The sequence below is a fragment of the Rhinolophus ferrumequinum genome, chromosome 8 (genome assembly GCF_004115265.2).
Source record: "Rhinolophus ferrumequinum isolate MPI-CBG mRhiFer1 chromosome 8, mRhiFer1_v1.p, whole genome shotgun sequence".
Classification (NCBI taxonomy): domain Eukaryota; kingdom Metazoa; phylum Chordata; class Mammalia; order Chiroptera; family Rhinolophidae; genus Rhinolophus; species Rhinolophus ferrumequinum.
The window spans coordinates 132,167-147,726 of record NC_046291.1 but is presented as its reverse complement, the minus strand read 5'-3'; the positions used below and the strand labels follow the sequence as shown (position 1 = coordinate 147,726).

The window sequence follows — 15,560 nt, the reverse complement described above, 5'->3', positions numbered from 1 at the left end:
TCAACCCCATGTTCCCCTTTTACTGCACAGCACGGGGCCCTGGTGATGATGTCACCAGGCCATCCCTGCAGGTGACCCTGGGACTGTTTTAATGGAAATGGTTAACTGTGCAAATCCTAATCTCTTATTCAATTGTGGGTCCTCGAACTCTGACCTTGTGTGTCTGCCACATGGTCCGGGTGGACGTAACCAGGCCTTGCAGAGGCACCAACCCTGAGGCCGCCCTGCTCCCATTAGCAGAGCTGCAGGGAGCTTCTCAAACACCCACATCCCCAGGACTGTCCCCCTGACCTTATTGTGACTGAGTGTGCAGACACTGGCTGTCCTCACCTGTTTCTTGTGTCCTCAAGGTGCTGCAAGGGACCGGGACCAAGGGCTGGACAGCCTGGGCACATCCTGGCCCCACACTCACCTACTGAGTGACCGAGAACACGACGGGCAGCCTGTCTGTGGAACCCAGACAAGAGCAGACCCGCCTGGTTTGGGGAAGCCGGGGACCTGGGAGCTGCTGGTCACAGCCCCGGTCAGAACTGTCAGGACACTTCCAGCTCAGTGTCTAGAGAGGGCCCGGAACCCAGTCTCCTGGCCTCAGCAGGAAGGGTGCTGAGACTGCAGCCCCTGGGCCCCCAGGAATCCCGCCTGCCATCACTGCAGCCTCTGTACTGCAATCTGCCGGTGGGTGCTGCTAATCATTCCATCGCAGAGCTGTTGAAAATGGGGTGCAGTGAAGTTACGCTCCTGGCACTTTGGGCCACAACAGAAGACCGACCAAGCTGGCATCAGCTGTGTTCAGATGAGACAGGCGTCACAGCACTGGGACATGGCCGGCCAGGGCCCAGTGAGGCCAGCACATCAGGTGCTCGGGACCCACAGTGGGGACCACAGACAAGGCTGGGGGTCCAGAGGCTCTCCACCCTCGAGCAAGTGTGGCCCCGCTGCCATGGAGGAATGAGGCCCCCGCAGCATGTTTCCAAGTTAACCTTTATTGGTACCTGTAAGAAACCCCCCAGTGTGGATGAGCTGCTTAGATGTGGCTCATCCTTCGGTGAGAAGCCCGTCTCCAGGCTGAGGGCAGAGGGAAGCTGCTGACGGGCTGACCTGGTTCCTCTTGTCGGGCGCTCAGCCGGCGCGGCCCCGCCTCGCACGCGTGCAGGGAGGGGACGCGGTCCCTCTGTGCCTATGTCCACAGCTCCCCCAGCGGCCTGTGCATGGCAGCCTGGATGGTGTCCTCGCATAGCTCACGGATTTCCTTGTGGACATCTTCGATGCTTCTGGAAGCGTCAACCACCTGTTCCCAGGGAGTAGAAGGAAGAGGATGGTTAGCACTTTTCACTGTTCTCAGTGAAGGTTCTGGAAAGGCAGCGCAGGTTCCTCGGGGATCCTTCTCTGACCCTTGACCTCAGCGGGGGACGGTGGGCTTTGCTTGTGTCCTCGGGACGAAGCTGCCCTGACCCCTGCGGCGGCCCAGTCCTGCTCCAGAGGACACCTGCCTCTCCCCACAGCCTGCACAGCAGCTCCTGCTCAGGCCACACTCCAGCACCCTGGGGTCTGAACCCTCCCCTGCCTTGGCACATGGTTTTGCCCAGACTCAGCCAGGCAGACGGAGCGGCGTTCTCATGTGAAATGCTGCCCCCTCGCAGACAGCACGAAGACCTGTGTCACCAAGGGAGCCAGCCCACGAGAAGCTGGTCTCTAGTGGAGGGAGGACAGGCCCAAGGCCTCTGCCACCACCTGTCAGGGAGAGGTGGAGAGCAGCCCAGGCCAAGAACAGCGTCTGGAAAAGTTCCAGGAAAGACACCCTTCCTCCTGAGGTTCCTGACAGACCTACGTAACAACGACAGGCACTTCCTCCAGATCCCGAGGCCACACACAAGGGCCGCTTCCTGAGGGTCACCATGCTGGCCACGGTTCCAGCCACGAAGCTCTTGCACAACACCGTCCCCAGCAGCGCAGTGGCCGGCTTACCCCGCACTGCAGCCTGGGAGCGTGATTCTCTGTGGGCTGGGGAGCAGCAACACCCAGTGGCAGCGAGCACCCCGGGTGCCCAGGTGTCCATTTCCCACCTTCCTGCGAAAGGGAACCAAGGCCCCCTAGGGAAGCGGCCGACTCCGGAGCTAGGCTGGGCACATGCAGGATGACCCATAGGTCTTATCGCACCAGGAGCAGGAAGTGCCCAAAAGGGGGCGACCTATCATATCAGGGTGCTGGAGCTGGTGTGAAGCGGCAGGTGTCTGTTGGCCAGACCGGGGGCAACATGGACAACAAATAAACAGTGAAAATGACAGGGCTGGTGAATAAAACAGAAAAACATGAGTCTGTACAGATAGAAACATATAAACACATTGTCAGTCTGACGAGCATGAGATGTTTACGTGTCTCAGAGTAAAGTACTTACTAAATCACAGAGGGAAAAACAGCTCCTTCCCTGTGGAGAAGCCTGGCAGGTACCACCTTAACCAAGCAGTCAAAGTGAACAGCACCAGGAGCGGCACAAACTGAAACTGCGCCACATGACAGGACGCGTGACAACCCAGCACCTCTCTGTGCCACCCTGCCAAAGACACACGACCTAAATCCAATCACGGGGAAACAGCAAAACCCATCTGAGACTCACCTACTGGTATCTGCTGTCATCTTCAAAAATGTCAGGGTCGTGAAAGTCACGGGCTAGACACCACTGATGTGACTGTGGCCTGGGTCCCGTTATAATGGACACTCGTGGGACCAATAAGAGAACCTGAACGGGGCCTGGGGGCCTGACAGTGGGAACAGGCCCGTGTTAATGCCTCCACTTGACAGTTATGTAGGAATTGCCAAGTCCCCAGCAGTGAGTGGGTGTAGGTACTAATTTATTCTGAAATGGCCCTGGGAAAGTTTTTTATACTGTACTTGCAACTTTTATGCATGTTTCTTATTGCTTAGAAAATGTGCAAAAGAATGCTAACAAATATGAAATTTCAGATAAACAAAAGCTGAGAATTCTACGCCAGGAGACCTGCAGTACAAAAAACGTTCAAGGACATTCTCAAGGCTGAGAAAGACGACTGAAACAGAAGCTCAGGGGTGGTGACCTGGGAGGAGAGGGCGCTTTTCTCGGCCTCTTCCCGATTCACACCCCTCATTCTATACTTTCTTGCCTTGCTCCTTGCACATGTTGAAATGTGTTATCAATAAGAATACGTAACTGAAAGCATGTAGTATCACCGGGAGAGAGAGAAGACCCTCGGCATTTGGCATGGCGCAACCCAGCACAGATGAAGGTCGTGTGTCTTTGGCAGGGTGGCACAGAGGGGTGCTGGGTTGTCGCGCGTCCTGTCACGTGGCGCATAGTTTCAGTTTGTGCCGCTCCTGGTGCTGTTCACTTTGACTGCTTGGTTAAGGTGGTACCTGCCAGGCTTCTCCACAGGGAAGGGACTGTTTTTCCCTCTGTGATTTAGTAAGTACTTCGCGGGGAGGTTCTCTGAGACACGTAAACATCTCATGCTCGTCAGACTGGCAGTGTGTTTATATGTTTCTATCTGTACAGACTCATGTTTTTCTGTTTTACTCACATCTGCGCCATGCTGACCTTCCCCTCAGGGAGGAAGGACCCTTCCTCACACGCCCAAACATGATGTGTGCTCAGCACTGACCTGAGCACGAGTCAGGGACGCAAGGTCAGGGAGCAAGCTGTACCACAAAGGAGCACTGAGGTGGGACGGCCACCGGCATAAGGCAGATGAGGTCCGAAGCCAACACCTTACCCTTCCACAGAGCAGCAAGGACACAGTACGGTGCTGGCAGTGGAAGCTGTCAGTAGGAAAGAAAGGCTGTGTCCGCGTGCCCAGGGCAGCACCGTCTAACCCCCCGGCCTCTGGCCGCGCTGGGACAAAGGTGGGTCCAGCCACTAGGGTGTGCTCGAGAGAAGGCGGTGCTGGGCCGAGGTGCACGCAGGGGCCAGCTTTGCATCTGGGAGGAAGGGGCACGTCCTGCAGGAAGGGTGACTCAAGGGCGCACAGGGAGGTGGCCGAGTGCGGCCGTGGTGGGACCGTGTCCGTGGGGACATGTCCGTCGGCGGGCGTGTCGGGCACCAGAGCATCCAGCAGCATCAGGAGCCCCACGACCCCAACCCCGGAAGGAGACTGGGGGCTGACCCCCTAAAACGGACAAGGCCCACCTTCCGGTGAGATGTAAAAGCAGACAACAAACTGAAGTGTTCCTCTTCCAATAGAAATGGCAGGTAAAGCGAGGCGTGACTCCGGGATTTCCTGTTCGGGGTGACAAGGTCCCATGGCTAAAGCAGCAGAGGACAGAGACTCTGCAAAGGGCCCCAGCACACAGGGCTGCTGCTTCAGAGTTGGTCCCTGCCGAGCTCTTCCTGACTGTCCCACAGGCACCCAGTGCCCACGCTGCGAGAAACCCACCGCGGACTTGCGGGCGCCAGTACCCCAAGGGACTCCAGCGGCGCGGCTTGGCTTGGCTCAGCTGCGGGAGCTGGCAGGGCCGGCAGCTGCTTCCCGAAGGCCCCGGGTGAACTCACCCTCCAGTTCAGAGTCTCGTCCCCCATGAGCTGCCGGAAGCTCTGCAGCGCCCGCTTCTGGAACGACCCATTCTCATAACGCTCGCGGCCGAACTCTCCCCGCCTGGCAGCCTCTGCCAGCCGCAACTGCAGGAACACAACCAGGTCGGGCTTGGGGAGGCCCACGTCCGGCTGCTTGCACCAGTGCAGGGAGAAGTTCTGCAGAAGGAAGCCGACAGTTAGCGGAGGAAAGTGCAACACGCCTCGTTTCCGGGTTCTGAAATTCATGGGACACAAATAAGCCAGTGCCAAGCAGTGAGCGTCCTCATAGGCAGTGGCTCTTTCTTTTAGGTCCCACACGGCTTCCTTTCTGCCATGCTACCTTCTTCCGTTCTGACTGTGAACACATTCAAAAACGGACAGAAAGCACCACGTCCACGGGCGCGTCCCACAGCCTGGTCCTAGGCTGGTCATGCTAACGCAGCCTGCACCCTCTGGCCAGGAGACAGCCTGAGGCCCACCATCCCTCGGTTGTGTCTGCTCACCCACACGCCCGTCATGGTGTCATCCCCCTTCCAAAGACAGACAGGAAGACTAACAATCCTAGAAATCCACCAACTCTAAACAGTGTCCCCGTTTCTGGAGGAAAAGGTAGGGCCACGCGGCTCTGAAGGTTTAGGATTAGAGCCCAGCTGTGAACTCAGTGCCACACACTTGAGGACCACGCCCCGCTGAGGGAGCCTGCAAGGACGACAGGGACCAGCCCGTGGCGTGTTCAGTCATGTCTTGTCCCCCCTTTACAGATGGAATCTGGATTCCAGCCAGCCAGGAGGAAGAACTGGCAGAATTAAAAGATTACCATATAGCAACCCCTTCTGAATAATCACGCCAAGGGCTGTCATCACAAGAGAGGTGACCAGACACCCTGTGCCTCTTGAGGAGAGCCTGATGCCCCCGAGGTAGCCTTGCAAAAAGAAAACTCAAAACCATTCCGGTGCAAGGAAAAAGATGCATGAATCTGCCTATTAATACATTTAAGAGACATTTCAAGTATGGGCCTTGACTGGACTGATTCAGTCTAACGGTGAAAACTCAAGACAAATCAACTTCTGAGAGAGAACTAAGGACTTTGAACACTGACTAAATGTTGACATTATGGGTGACTAACTTTTTTTGAGGGGAAATTAAGCTATTTGGGGGTGATGGATCACAGTGCTGGGTGGTTTATCATTTTTCTGCTGGTACCTATTTGAAACTTTCAAAATAAAAAGCAGAAAAAAGGGGGACAGTGCGGTCACTGCCATTCTACCTGGGGCAGGGAGGTCAGGAAATAAAAACAGCATTGCAGACACTCGCCATCTGGTCTGAACATAAGGCACAGGATGAAAAGTTCTGACAGGCCATCTTTGAAAATATATGATGTGAAATGCATCTTCCAAGTAAAAGATACAATTACATCTGTGAAAACAATGTAGTTACATAAAAGGTTGTTCTTCCTATGATAAAAACCAAACTCTAAAAAAAAATATAAGGACCGTGACACTCTTAGTGGTAACACTCTTAGCTGCTTTGTGCCAGCAAGGACAGAGTCACACCTGGCGTCACCGCACGGGCCCAGCAGCACTCACCTCCTTGGCGCTGGTGAAGGCGACCCCAGAAAACGCGTATCTGTCCACAACGAGGGTGACACCCTGGCTCAGCTTCTCCTTAATTAATGGCCTAAAACAGAAAGTGCTTCTGAGCCACGGTCCTGGCCTCCCAGCCCCTGAACTGTTGTGCTTAAACCATTCTGGCGACACAATTCGGCAGCTTAGAAACCATGCAATGAAGGGATTTGGGGCAGTGACTTGTAACATTATTCCTATTCAAAAAGCTCTGACCTCCTCTTTAGAAGATGCCACACAGGTACTCCCAGCACAGCCCAACATGAGAAAGACAAGGCCACTACAGAATAGCAAACATAACCGATGAAGACATGTCCACTGGGAGGTCTGCTCAGCTGTGGGGCAGGCGCAAGGGCCGGGTTACCCAGCTCGAGAAAGGAGTGAAGAGGTGGACGCAGCCCAGAAGGACGGAAGGATGCAACAATGCCCTCGAGCCTGAAAGGACAAGGATGGATGGGATCCTGAGGAAGGTCTCACCCAGGTGACAGCAGCTCACCCAGGTGACAGCATCCTGAGCCTTAAGAGCTTAGGATGATGAGCAGAGACAAAGGGCATGACATTAGCAAGAAGCATTGCTTGTACTTTAGGGAACCAAAGGTTGTTTGATCCCTGTGACCAAGAGAAGCTCACAGAATGGGGGAGGGGGAACGCACACACCTGCAACAGCGAGATGCCGTTCTCATCACAGCATTACTTGTAATCGCAAACTATTAAAAACCTACCCACTCAGCAGAAGCAAATGCGGTGCATGCACCAGAGTGATGCACCTGTGAAGAATGACGTCTGTAAGCAGACTAAATGGCCTGACACGTTGCCAATAAACAAAGTACAAACAAGTATGTATCATCAGCTACCTTTCGTACAAGAAAGGTGAGTGAGGACACATACGCACCTGCTTCTTCTGTAAAAAAATCAGGGGACACTGTTACCCATGGGGAGGGGAGCAGGAGTGGGACAGGAGGATGGGCCGGGCAGTGACCCTTTTTGTATGGTTTTGACTTGAACCGTTTAATATATGTATTGAAAACCTAAATCAACAAGGATGGAGGAAAACTACCCTAAAATTGTATAGTCAAAGGAACCTAACCATATCCCACATGAACACACAGGGAAGGGAAAAACCTGCACCAAGACGTTTGATCACACTCTGTGCCCTTGTCCTGAAATCCTGTTATACCAAAAAGTAAGTTCTCAGAAAATGAGGCCTGGGAATACATCAAATGGACACAGGAGCCAGCCTGAAGACTCCACAAGCCAAACTTCAAACAATCTAAACATCAAAACAAATGACAGCAGTGGCTTACGACCACTCGGTAAAGACCAGTTTTGAGTCCACACTGATAACGGATGGATAGGATGGGGAAGGAAGAATGCCAACTAATAAATGGAGAAAGAATGATGGAATTGGAAAATCACCGTTTGAAACCATGACTGAGTCAGGCAGGTTATTAATGAGTGATAAGCACGGGGTTCCACGTACTTTTGTGGTATCCCTTTTAGCTGTTGACAACAGGAAAGACAGTCACTTAGTGAGAAAGCCCGGCCAGCTCCTCTTCACACATGCTGAGGGCCCAGCTGCTGGGCCTCCCTTCTGGCAGCATATCCTACAGGGGACCTAATGTCACGTCCCTTCTGTGCTATTCCTGCCCAAAGTGAAGCGAAACACAGCATTGTATGAAACAAATGCCCTGTAATTTTTAAGAGTGAGCAAATAATAAATGTAGCAAAATGTTACTAATAGGCGAAACGATTTCAAAAAGGTTTAAAGTAAGTAGAGTAGAAAATTGCTAAATTGCTATGGTAAGTAAATCACTTATTTCCAGGAGTGAGTTCCTACACCAAGAGGTGTTTAAGATGGCCAGAGGGTTGGTGGGTTTGGGCAAAAGTAACCGGGCAGGGGGGGCAGCTGGTTAGCTCAGTTGGTTAGAATGTGGTGCTAATATCACCAAGGTTGCGGGTTCAATGCCCGCATGGGCCACTGTGAGCTGCGCCCTCCTTAAAAAAAACAAAAAGAAAAGATCTGGGCAGAAGCCAGAGGGTGTTGGGCCCATTCTGGGGAGAAGCTGCTGAAAATATACACCTTAGGCAGGCAATAACAGATGTTACTAAAGAGGGAATCTACTAAGATGATGTAAAACAAAAAGGGGGTGGGAGAGGATAAAACACCAACCAAAACTTCAGTGGAATGTGCCAACATTGGTTCATCAATTGTGACACAGTAATCAAAGGCAGAAATAAGAAAAACTGAGGGGAGCAGGAAGGAAGAGACAGGGGTGTGGGGGAACTCTACTTTTTATTCAGTTTTTCTGTACACCTAACGCTACCTAAAAAAAAAGTCTATTAATTACAAACGGGGGTGGGCAGGAGGAAGGAATCATCGACTGGTGCTCTCAGGGAAGTACACAGCTGTGCGATTTCTGGTCACAGAACTGGAAAGAATCTGTATAGATACAGCCTGCGGCATCAGTCACCAGTGTGCACAATCCACAGCATGCACAATCCTCAGCAGCATTCCCCTCTGGAACCTCAGGAGGGAGCCAGGTGTGTGTGTGGGGGGGGCAGGGTGGAAGGGCAGTGCTTTTACACATGCTCCCAGCGGTTCGCAGAGAAGAGCAGGTGTACTGAGTGGTCCTCCACCTCACTCTTCTTTTCCAAGTAAGAACTCAGAAGCTTGCCGATTTCAGTTGATCTTTCTAAAAAGAGAGACACACAAAAGCAAGGTCAGGCTTTCCATCTACATTAGAATATAGTTTGGGCTGAATTTCTGGTCGTGGACTCAGGTCTAAGTTTGTTTTATTTTACTGCATCTCTGGACAGCTTCAGACCTCCAGTGAAGATTTAGGAGTTTCCCTGAGAAAAGGCAGCAGTACGCAGGCAAACTGGGACGGGACCAAGATGCTTTAGGTGAAAGCAACTCAGATAGAAAGCAGTTACCTAAAAGGAAGCATTTATAAGATTTGTAGATGGGTTGGCTTAAAGATCAGAACACTAAATATTCAAAACGGCGTTTTCCCCATTTCCCTATCCCGGTTTTGTAAGCCTTAAGCTGTCTCCTGATCATCTAAATATTGAACTTTTAATAAGCGCTCTCAAAGATCAATGTTTTACTTTAAAAACATCACAAAATTCAGAGGCCAAACATCTATCCAAAAAAACAAAACAAAACAAAACAGACCTGGATTACAAAACAGCACCAGGAAACTTTCGGGGGGGTGAAAGATATACAGACATTGCCTTTACTGTGAAAAGTTTCACGGATACATAATTCTGTCGAAGCTCATCAAACTATACACCTTAAATATGTGCACTTCATTGTACATCAGTTAGAGATCGGTGGAACTGTTCAAAAATAAAACCACAGAGGCAGCAGAATCGGGTGATATAGGACACGGCGACCACCAGGAATAGAAATTTCGAAGACGGGGTTCACACACGGCAACCACAGAGCTCCAAGTAAATCGTCTTTCACAGGCAAATCACAGTAAGGCCGAGGGCACGACGGGGCCTCGGTCTCCTCGTTCTCAGCTAAGTCTGGATGAGGCAACCCCCAACCTGGCGCTCAATCGGGGAAGAACCAGGCTGGGCGAGAGTACAGCTGCGCGTTCGCTCGCGAGGATCCCCGGACCCAGGACTCGGTAGCCCGCGGCCCCCCATCGCGCGGTGCCCCACGCCCCTGCTCCCTCGGTGTTCCATCCAGCCCCCGGTTCCCCCGTCCTCCCGGTCTTCTGGCCCAGGCCCCTGGCCCCCGCCGCCCGGCCTTTCCTGCCCGCCAGGCCCGCCCGCGCGCGCCACCCACCCGGGAAACGGAGCAGCTCCGCGCGGTGCCCGGCGGCGCACAGCGCGGACACCAGCTTGCGGCTCTGCGTGCTCTTGCCGGCGCGGTCCACACCCTCCAGCACGATGAGCGCCCCGCGCCGGCCTGCCATCGCCCTCTTTCGGGCGCCCGCCAAAACCCCGCGCTGCCGTGCCGCACGTCGCCACGCCGCCTCCTGGAGCCCCCATTGGCCGTCGGCCGCGGCGCGCGTCGGGATTGACTGAAACGGGCGGGCGTCGGCGGCACGCACTGGGATTGGCTGGTCGTTTCCTGCGTTAGCCGGATTAGCTAAGACTGATCCGGGGGGCGGGACGAGGGCGGCTGGGTCGCACCGCCTCTTCCGGCGGAGACCTCGCCTTCCGGCCCGAGTGTTTCGCACGGGCCGCTGTCCTATCGCGCACAGAGGAAAGCGGGCGGCGGCGTGCGAGCTGAGGGCTGGGGGCGCGGCAGGCGGGCGGCGAGTCGGCGTCGAGTGGCGGCGGAAGCGCAGCGCAGGCCGCAGGCGCACCTCCCCGCCCTCCGGCAGCGGGCGGTCCTGTTCCTAGCTAAGCCGGGGCCGCTGCCGCTTGGACTGTGTCCTGCTACGAGGGGACAGGCTGCCTGCACACTGGCCACGCGACAGTCCTAGGAAAGCACGGGGTTGTCACTGTCGGTCCTAAAGCACGGACTGCAAAGCTCTGAGGGTCCCATTTCCAAAGACAACGTGTGCAAACTCACAGGGAGACGGGAGAGAAGGGGGCCGTGGTTTCCTCTCTGTGGCTCCCACTCCTGTGGATGTGGGTAACGGTGAGGACAGGGTAATCGGCCCACGTCGTAGAGAGGCGACAAGCGTGTCGTCTGAGACGAGCCCCAGGCTTCTAGAAATCGCTCAGTAATGTTTGCTGTTATCCTCTGAGGGACAGCTGGGCCGCTGGGGCATTTTTCAGGTGGGACGGCGCAGTTGGAAAGATTTTGTGCCTTCCTTGTCTCACAAGGACACTTCCCACGTGAGGATCCCGCCTTCCTGACCTCATCTAACCCGAGTCATCTCCCAAAGGCTCTCGGCCAAATGCTATCAGGTGGGGTCAGGACTCCAACAGACTGGGTGGACACCTTCTGCCCATAACAAGCTGGGAACTACATTTCACAGAATTCCTTCTGTGTGATGCTGGTTTAGGGTTTGCGGATGATTGGCACACCATTTGGAGGCCACTTGTTGGGAGGCAGTCGCAGCCAGAAACATGGTAGACGTGAAATTCACGCCGTTGTCTCAGCTTTTGAGAACTACCTGCTTCACTGCTGTAGACCAAGAGATTGGTGCCGGCTTTTAGGTTTGAGAACGCGGCGGCTTCTTGCCAGGTCTGGAGACCACCCATTCAGCAAGCACTTGGGCTGAGTCTCTGGCAGCAGTTTCCCTGAACTCTCCTCCCCCAGTTCTTTCAGTGGTGGCCAAAGCCTTGGTGACAGTATTACCCAAGTCACCGAGAGTAGCCTTATGTTTTCCTGATTGAGCTCCTCCCTGATTTGGTTTTCAGTTTTGGAAGTGTGATAGATTATGTTATTATTTCCAATTATTTGCTTCCTCCTTGATGCTGAGCTTGGCCACGTGACTTCCAGACCTGCTGTAAAGTAATCAGCTGACACAGCACATGTGCAGGCAGAAGCCTTAAAAGCAGTTGTGTTGTTCGCCCACCCCCCTCCTGCCTCCAGCTTGAGAACAGCATGTGCACATTTAGGGCTGCTGTTTTCAGCCTGGATCCTGGAACGAAGATATGCAGCTGATAGGCAGCACCGGCCGGAAATAAACCGTTGTGACTCCGAGTCACAGACTTTAGGGTCCTTTGCTGCTGCCTAGTGAAAGCTCATGACACAAAGACTAGTGCTTAATGTGGCCTTGTGTAGGAAGTAATATCCTTTGATTGCTGTCTCGTTCTAACATGTCCAGCTTGCCTTCAAAAGGATGAAGGGATCAGAGAACAGAAGAGACCCAGTGTGGGACGAGTCCCAGGACAGCCTTGCACCACATCATTCGCTGAGACGGAGAGACGGAGGGACACACATGTACTACATCAGCTTGTGACTGCACAGCCCTCTGGCTCACCTGTGGAAACGGACGGGGCCTGGCCGATGGGGCCTGTGTGCTGGGTGGTGGGGGTGCCCGTTTGATCGCAGAAGTTGCTAAAGTAGCACACATACAGCAGCGTTTGTTATTAAGCTACAAGAAGCAGTTTCGCTTCCGCCTCTGCCAACGTGTCCTGCTTCTTTTTCATCAGGATGCTTCAACTGCACACACCAGGAGAGCAACCTAACTGGAAAATCATCAAGGCCCTGAATTATCCCACAAAAGCGAAGTCCCAATCCGGCAACCAAGAACTATTTCTTCGGCTCAGCGACGTCATGTCAAATGATGTCAGCATCTTAGTAATTCTCTTAGCTTTTCCTTCCTGGTCACAGGGTGACTGCAGCATTTCTAGGCATCCAGTCCTTGCTTTGTGGCCCTGAGGTGGGCACAGGAGAGCCCTTGCAGCTGGACGTTATCTCCTTTGTGCTCTGCTGCCCTGGCCGGTCTCAGGCCCGATGCAGCGTGTGTGCCCAGTATGAGGGTGGTTTCTTCGTGCTCCCGTGGAGTCCTTCCAATAGGCAGGCGAGCACCAGGGTGCCCACTGCATGGAGGAGATGACGGAATGCTGGGTCTGAGTGTGCTTGCAGACTGGTGACACAAATGTGGTCCGAAGTTGATAACTGCTGAAACTGGTTGATGGGTACCCGGGGTTCATTAGGTTCTACTTTTGTGTGTTAGATTTACTATTAAAAGAGAAAAGACACAAACCCTTTTACTGTCCTCAGTGTGTTGCACCTTCCGTCTCACAGGAACTGTGTCAGACATTGATACTATCCATCAACGTCTCTCTTTTAGCTGGGCCGCCATAACAAATACCACACATGGGACGACTTAAACATCAGATTTATTTTCTCACAGTTCTGGAGACTGGAAGTCCAAGATCAAGACACCAGGAAGGTTGATGTTTGGTGAGAACTCTTCCTTTGGGTGGCAGATGACTGGCTGTGTCCTCACCTGGCCTTTCCACTGTACAAGTGTGGGGAGGGACGGAGAGATCTCTGGTTTCTTCTTTTTAATTACCTCTAGTCACATTGGAGGTTAGGAATTTGAACTATGAATTTTGGGGGGCTATTCATCCATAGCACTTACCTACTTCCAGAAGAAGAGACTGTGCTGGGCACATCACTGCCCTGCTAGAATCCATTTCCCAGCTCTCCTTGCACTTAGATGTGGCCAGGTGACGAAGTGACCACTAATGAAATGTGAGCAGAAGTGGCATTTGCTCCTTCAGACTGCAGACTGAACTTTCTCCCTCTTTCCTTCCCTGCCTTCCTTCAACCCAGCTTTGACCATGAAGATGATGGTGAACCCTTTTGGGAGTAGACATCGTGCTGGAAGGAATCTGGGTCCCCAAGTGATGCCATGAGCATAGCTGCCTGCCCCTGGACTGTTAGATAAGAGAGAAAATTCTATCTTTTTTTAACCACTGCATTTGGTTGGGTTTCTTTGGTAGAGTAGCTTAGCCTTCCCTTCAAGCACTGGTTCTCAATTGGGGGACATTTTGATTATCAAAACTTTGGTGAGGGTGCTCACAGCATCTACTGGGCAGAGGCCAGGGATGCTGCTAAATAGCCCCCAAGACACAGGACAGCCCCCACAGCAGGGTATCGGGCCCAAAATGTCAGTGGAGCCGAGGCTGGGAAACCCCACACTAGAGTGTATAGCAATGAAAAGAGGTAGTAAGGCAATCAGCTCTCACTCTGGCAGCTTCTAAAACAGGGTCTCTAAGAGAATTCGTCAGTTTTCTTCTGTGCGTGAAAGACAAACTTATTTGGCAGAAACTATTTATATGACACAATGGGCATGATATATGATTTATTATTCTCTATGATAATAGTTATTTTTTAGATGAAAGGCAAGAAGACCAATTTCTCCATGGATAATGGGTAAAGGACGTCAAGAAAATTATAGAAAAACTACAAATAGCCAACAAATCTGTGAAAACATGTTTAGACTCACTTAAAATGAAATACAAATTGAAACACCGAGGTTGGTTTTTGGGGTTTTTTTCTATCATGTTAGCAAAGATAAAAAACCCTGATGAAATCTAGGGTTAACAAAAATGTAGAAACATCCTTAGTGGGGTGTCAGTTCATTTAAAAGTATCAGCACTGGGGTGGCTGGTTAGCTCAGTTGGTTAGTGTGGTACTAATATCACCAAGGTTGCCGTTTCAATTCCCACATGGGCCACTGTGAGCTGTGCTCTCCTTAAAAAAAAAAAGAAAGCATCAGCACTTAGAACATACACTACTCTTTGAGCCAGCAATACCATTTCTAAGAATATTTCTGAAAGAACAAAGGCAACATGGTAATTAAAGATGGCTACAACCCTTGCTACTCCTCCCATTGAGAGGTGGGGTCTAATTTCCCCTCCCCTCAAATTGGGGTTGGCACTAAGGAATTGCTTGACCAATAGAATGTAGTGAGGTGATGTCTTGGGACAAGAGTCTTATAGCTTCCACTGTGGCCTCCTGGAACTCTCTGGAAGCCCCGAGTGGCCACAGAAGAAGTACTACTGCCTGGGACCGCAGGGCTGGAGAGGCCACATGTAGGCACTCTGACCCAAGGTGCCAGTTGAATGCAGCCTTCCAGCCACCCCAGTGATCTCTATGGTATCACAAGGAACAGGAGAATCACCCAGCTGAGCTCTGCTGGGATGCCTGACTCATAAAAACTGTGAGCTGTAATAAAATGGTTCTTTTAAAACACTGTTTATTATGCAGCAATAGGTAACTGGGACATTTGTATGTCCCTACCTCTATATGAACCATTGTTGACCAGAGCATTGCTTATAGAAACACTGTACATTTGTAAGGAATTGGTTCAAGTGTGGCATAGTGACACAATGAAATACATCTAGCAAACAGGATGAAGAATTGAGCAAAACATGGCCAGAATCCATGAAGCATATTAAGTGAAAGATGTACATAGTGAAAAAGTGGATAGTATGACTCGCCAATAAGAAAACAAACAGCCCAACTGAAAAAGGGGCAAAAGATCTGAACAGACACCTCCCCAAAGGATAAATACACATGGCAAATATGCACGTGAATGGTGCCCAACATCATGTTCTCAGGGAAGTGGAAAGAGAATGGGGCACCTCTACACGTCTATTGGAACAGCCACAATTCGGGGCAGTGACCACACCAGATGCTGGAGGGGATGTGGAGCAGCAGGAACTCTCAGTCACCTCCGGGAGTGGGGTGTGCAAATAATGCAGCCACTTGGGAAGACAGTTTGCAGTTTCTTACAGAGCCAAATGTAGTCTTACAGTGTGATTCAGCATTCACACTTCTTGGTATTTACCCAAAGGAATTGAATATTATGTCCAAACAAAAACCTGTATGAAAGAAACAACATACCAGCTTTATTCATAATTGACAAAACTTGGAAGCAACCAAGATGTCCTTCAGTAGGTGAATGGATAAACTGTGGTCCATCCAGACAATGAAATATTCAGCATTAAGAAGAAAGGAACTATCA

General features: G+C 51.9%; 1 protein-coding gene across 2 annotated transcripts; it reads right to left on the bottom strand.

The window, feature by feature from the left end:
- Positions 1-963: 963 nt before the first annotated feature.
- On the bottom strand, positions 964-10,189 carry DTYMK (deoxythymidylate kinase). 2 transcript variants are annotated; one of them, XM_033112795.1, is made up of 5 exons: positions 9,959-10,182; positions 8,747-8,855; positions 6,127-6,217; positions 4,520-4,717; positions 964-1,288 (listed from the first exon to the last, which is right to left on the bottom strand). In XM_033112795.1, exons 1-5 carry the CDS (start codon positions 10,086-10,088, stop codon positions 1,178-1,180), a joined length of 639 nt encoding a protein of 212 aa, XP_032968686.1. In that variant the 5' UTR covers positions 10,089-10,182; the 3' UTR covers positions 964-1,177. The 2 variants fall into 2 exon arrangements, with proteins under 2 accessions (XP_032968686.1, XP_032968687.1); XM_033112796.1 differs by lacking the exon at positions 8,747-8,855 and having other exon boundaries at positions 9,959-10,189.
- Between the last annotated feature and the right edge of the window lie 5,371 nt (positions 10,190-15,560).

Excerpts from the sequence above, each read along its gene's own strand:
- DTYMK (XM_033112795.1), bottom strand. The coding sequence starts at position 10,088 with ATGGCAGGCCGGCGCGGGGCGCTCATCGTGCTGGAGGGTGTGGACCGC. Across the intron at positions 8,856-9,958 it reads GGAGCTGCTCCGTTTCCCGG|AAAGATCAACTGAAATCGGC; the intron begins GTGGGTGGCGCG and ends CTCTCTTTTTAG. Across the intron at positions 6,218-8,746 it reads GCGAACCGCTGGGAGCATGT|GCCATTAATTAAGGAGAAGC; the intron begins GTAAAAGCACTG and ends TTTCTGTTTTAG.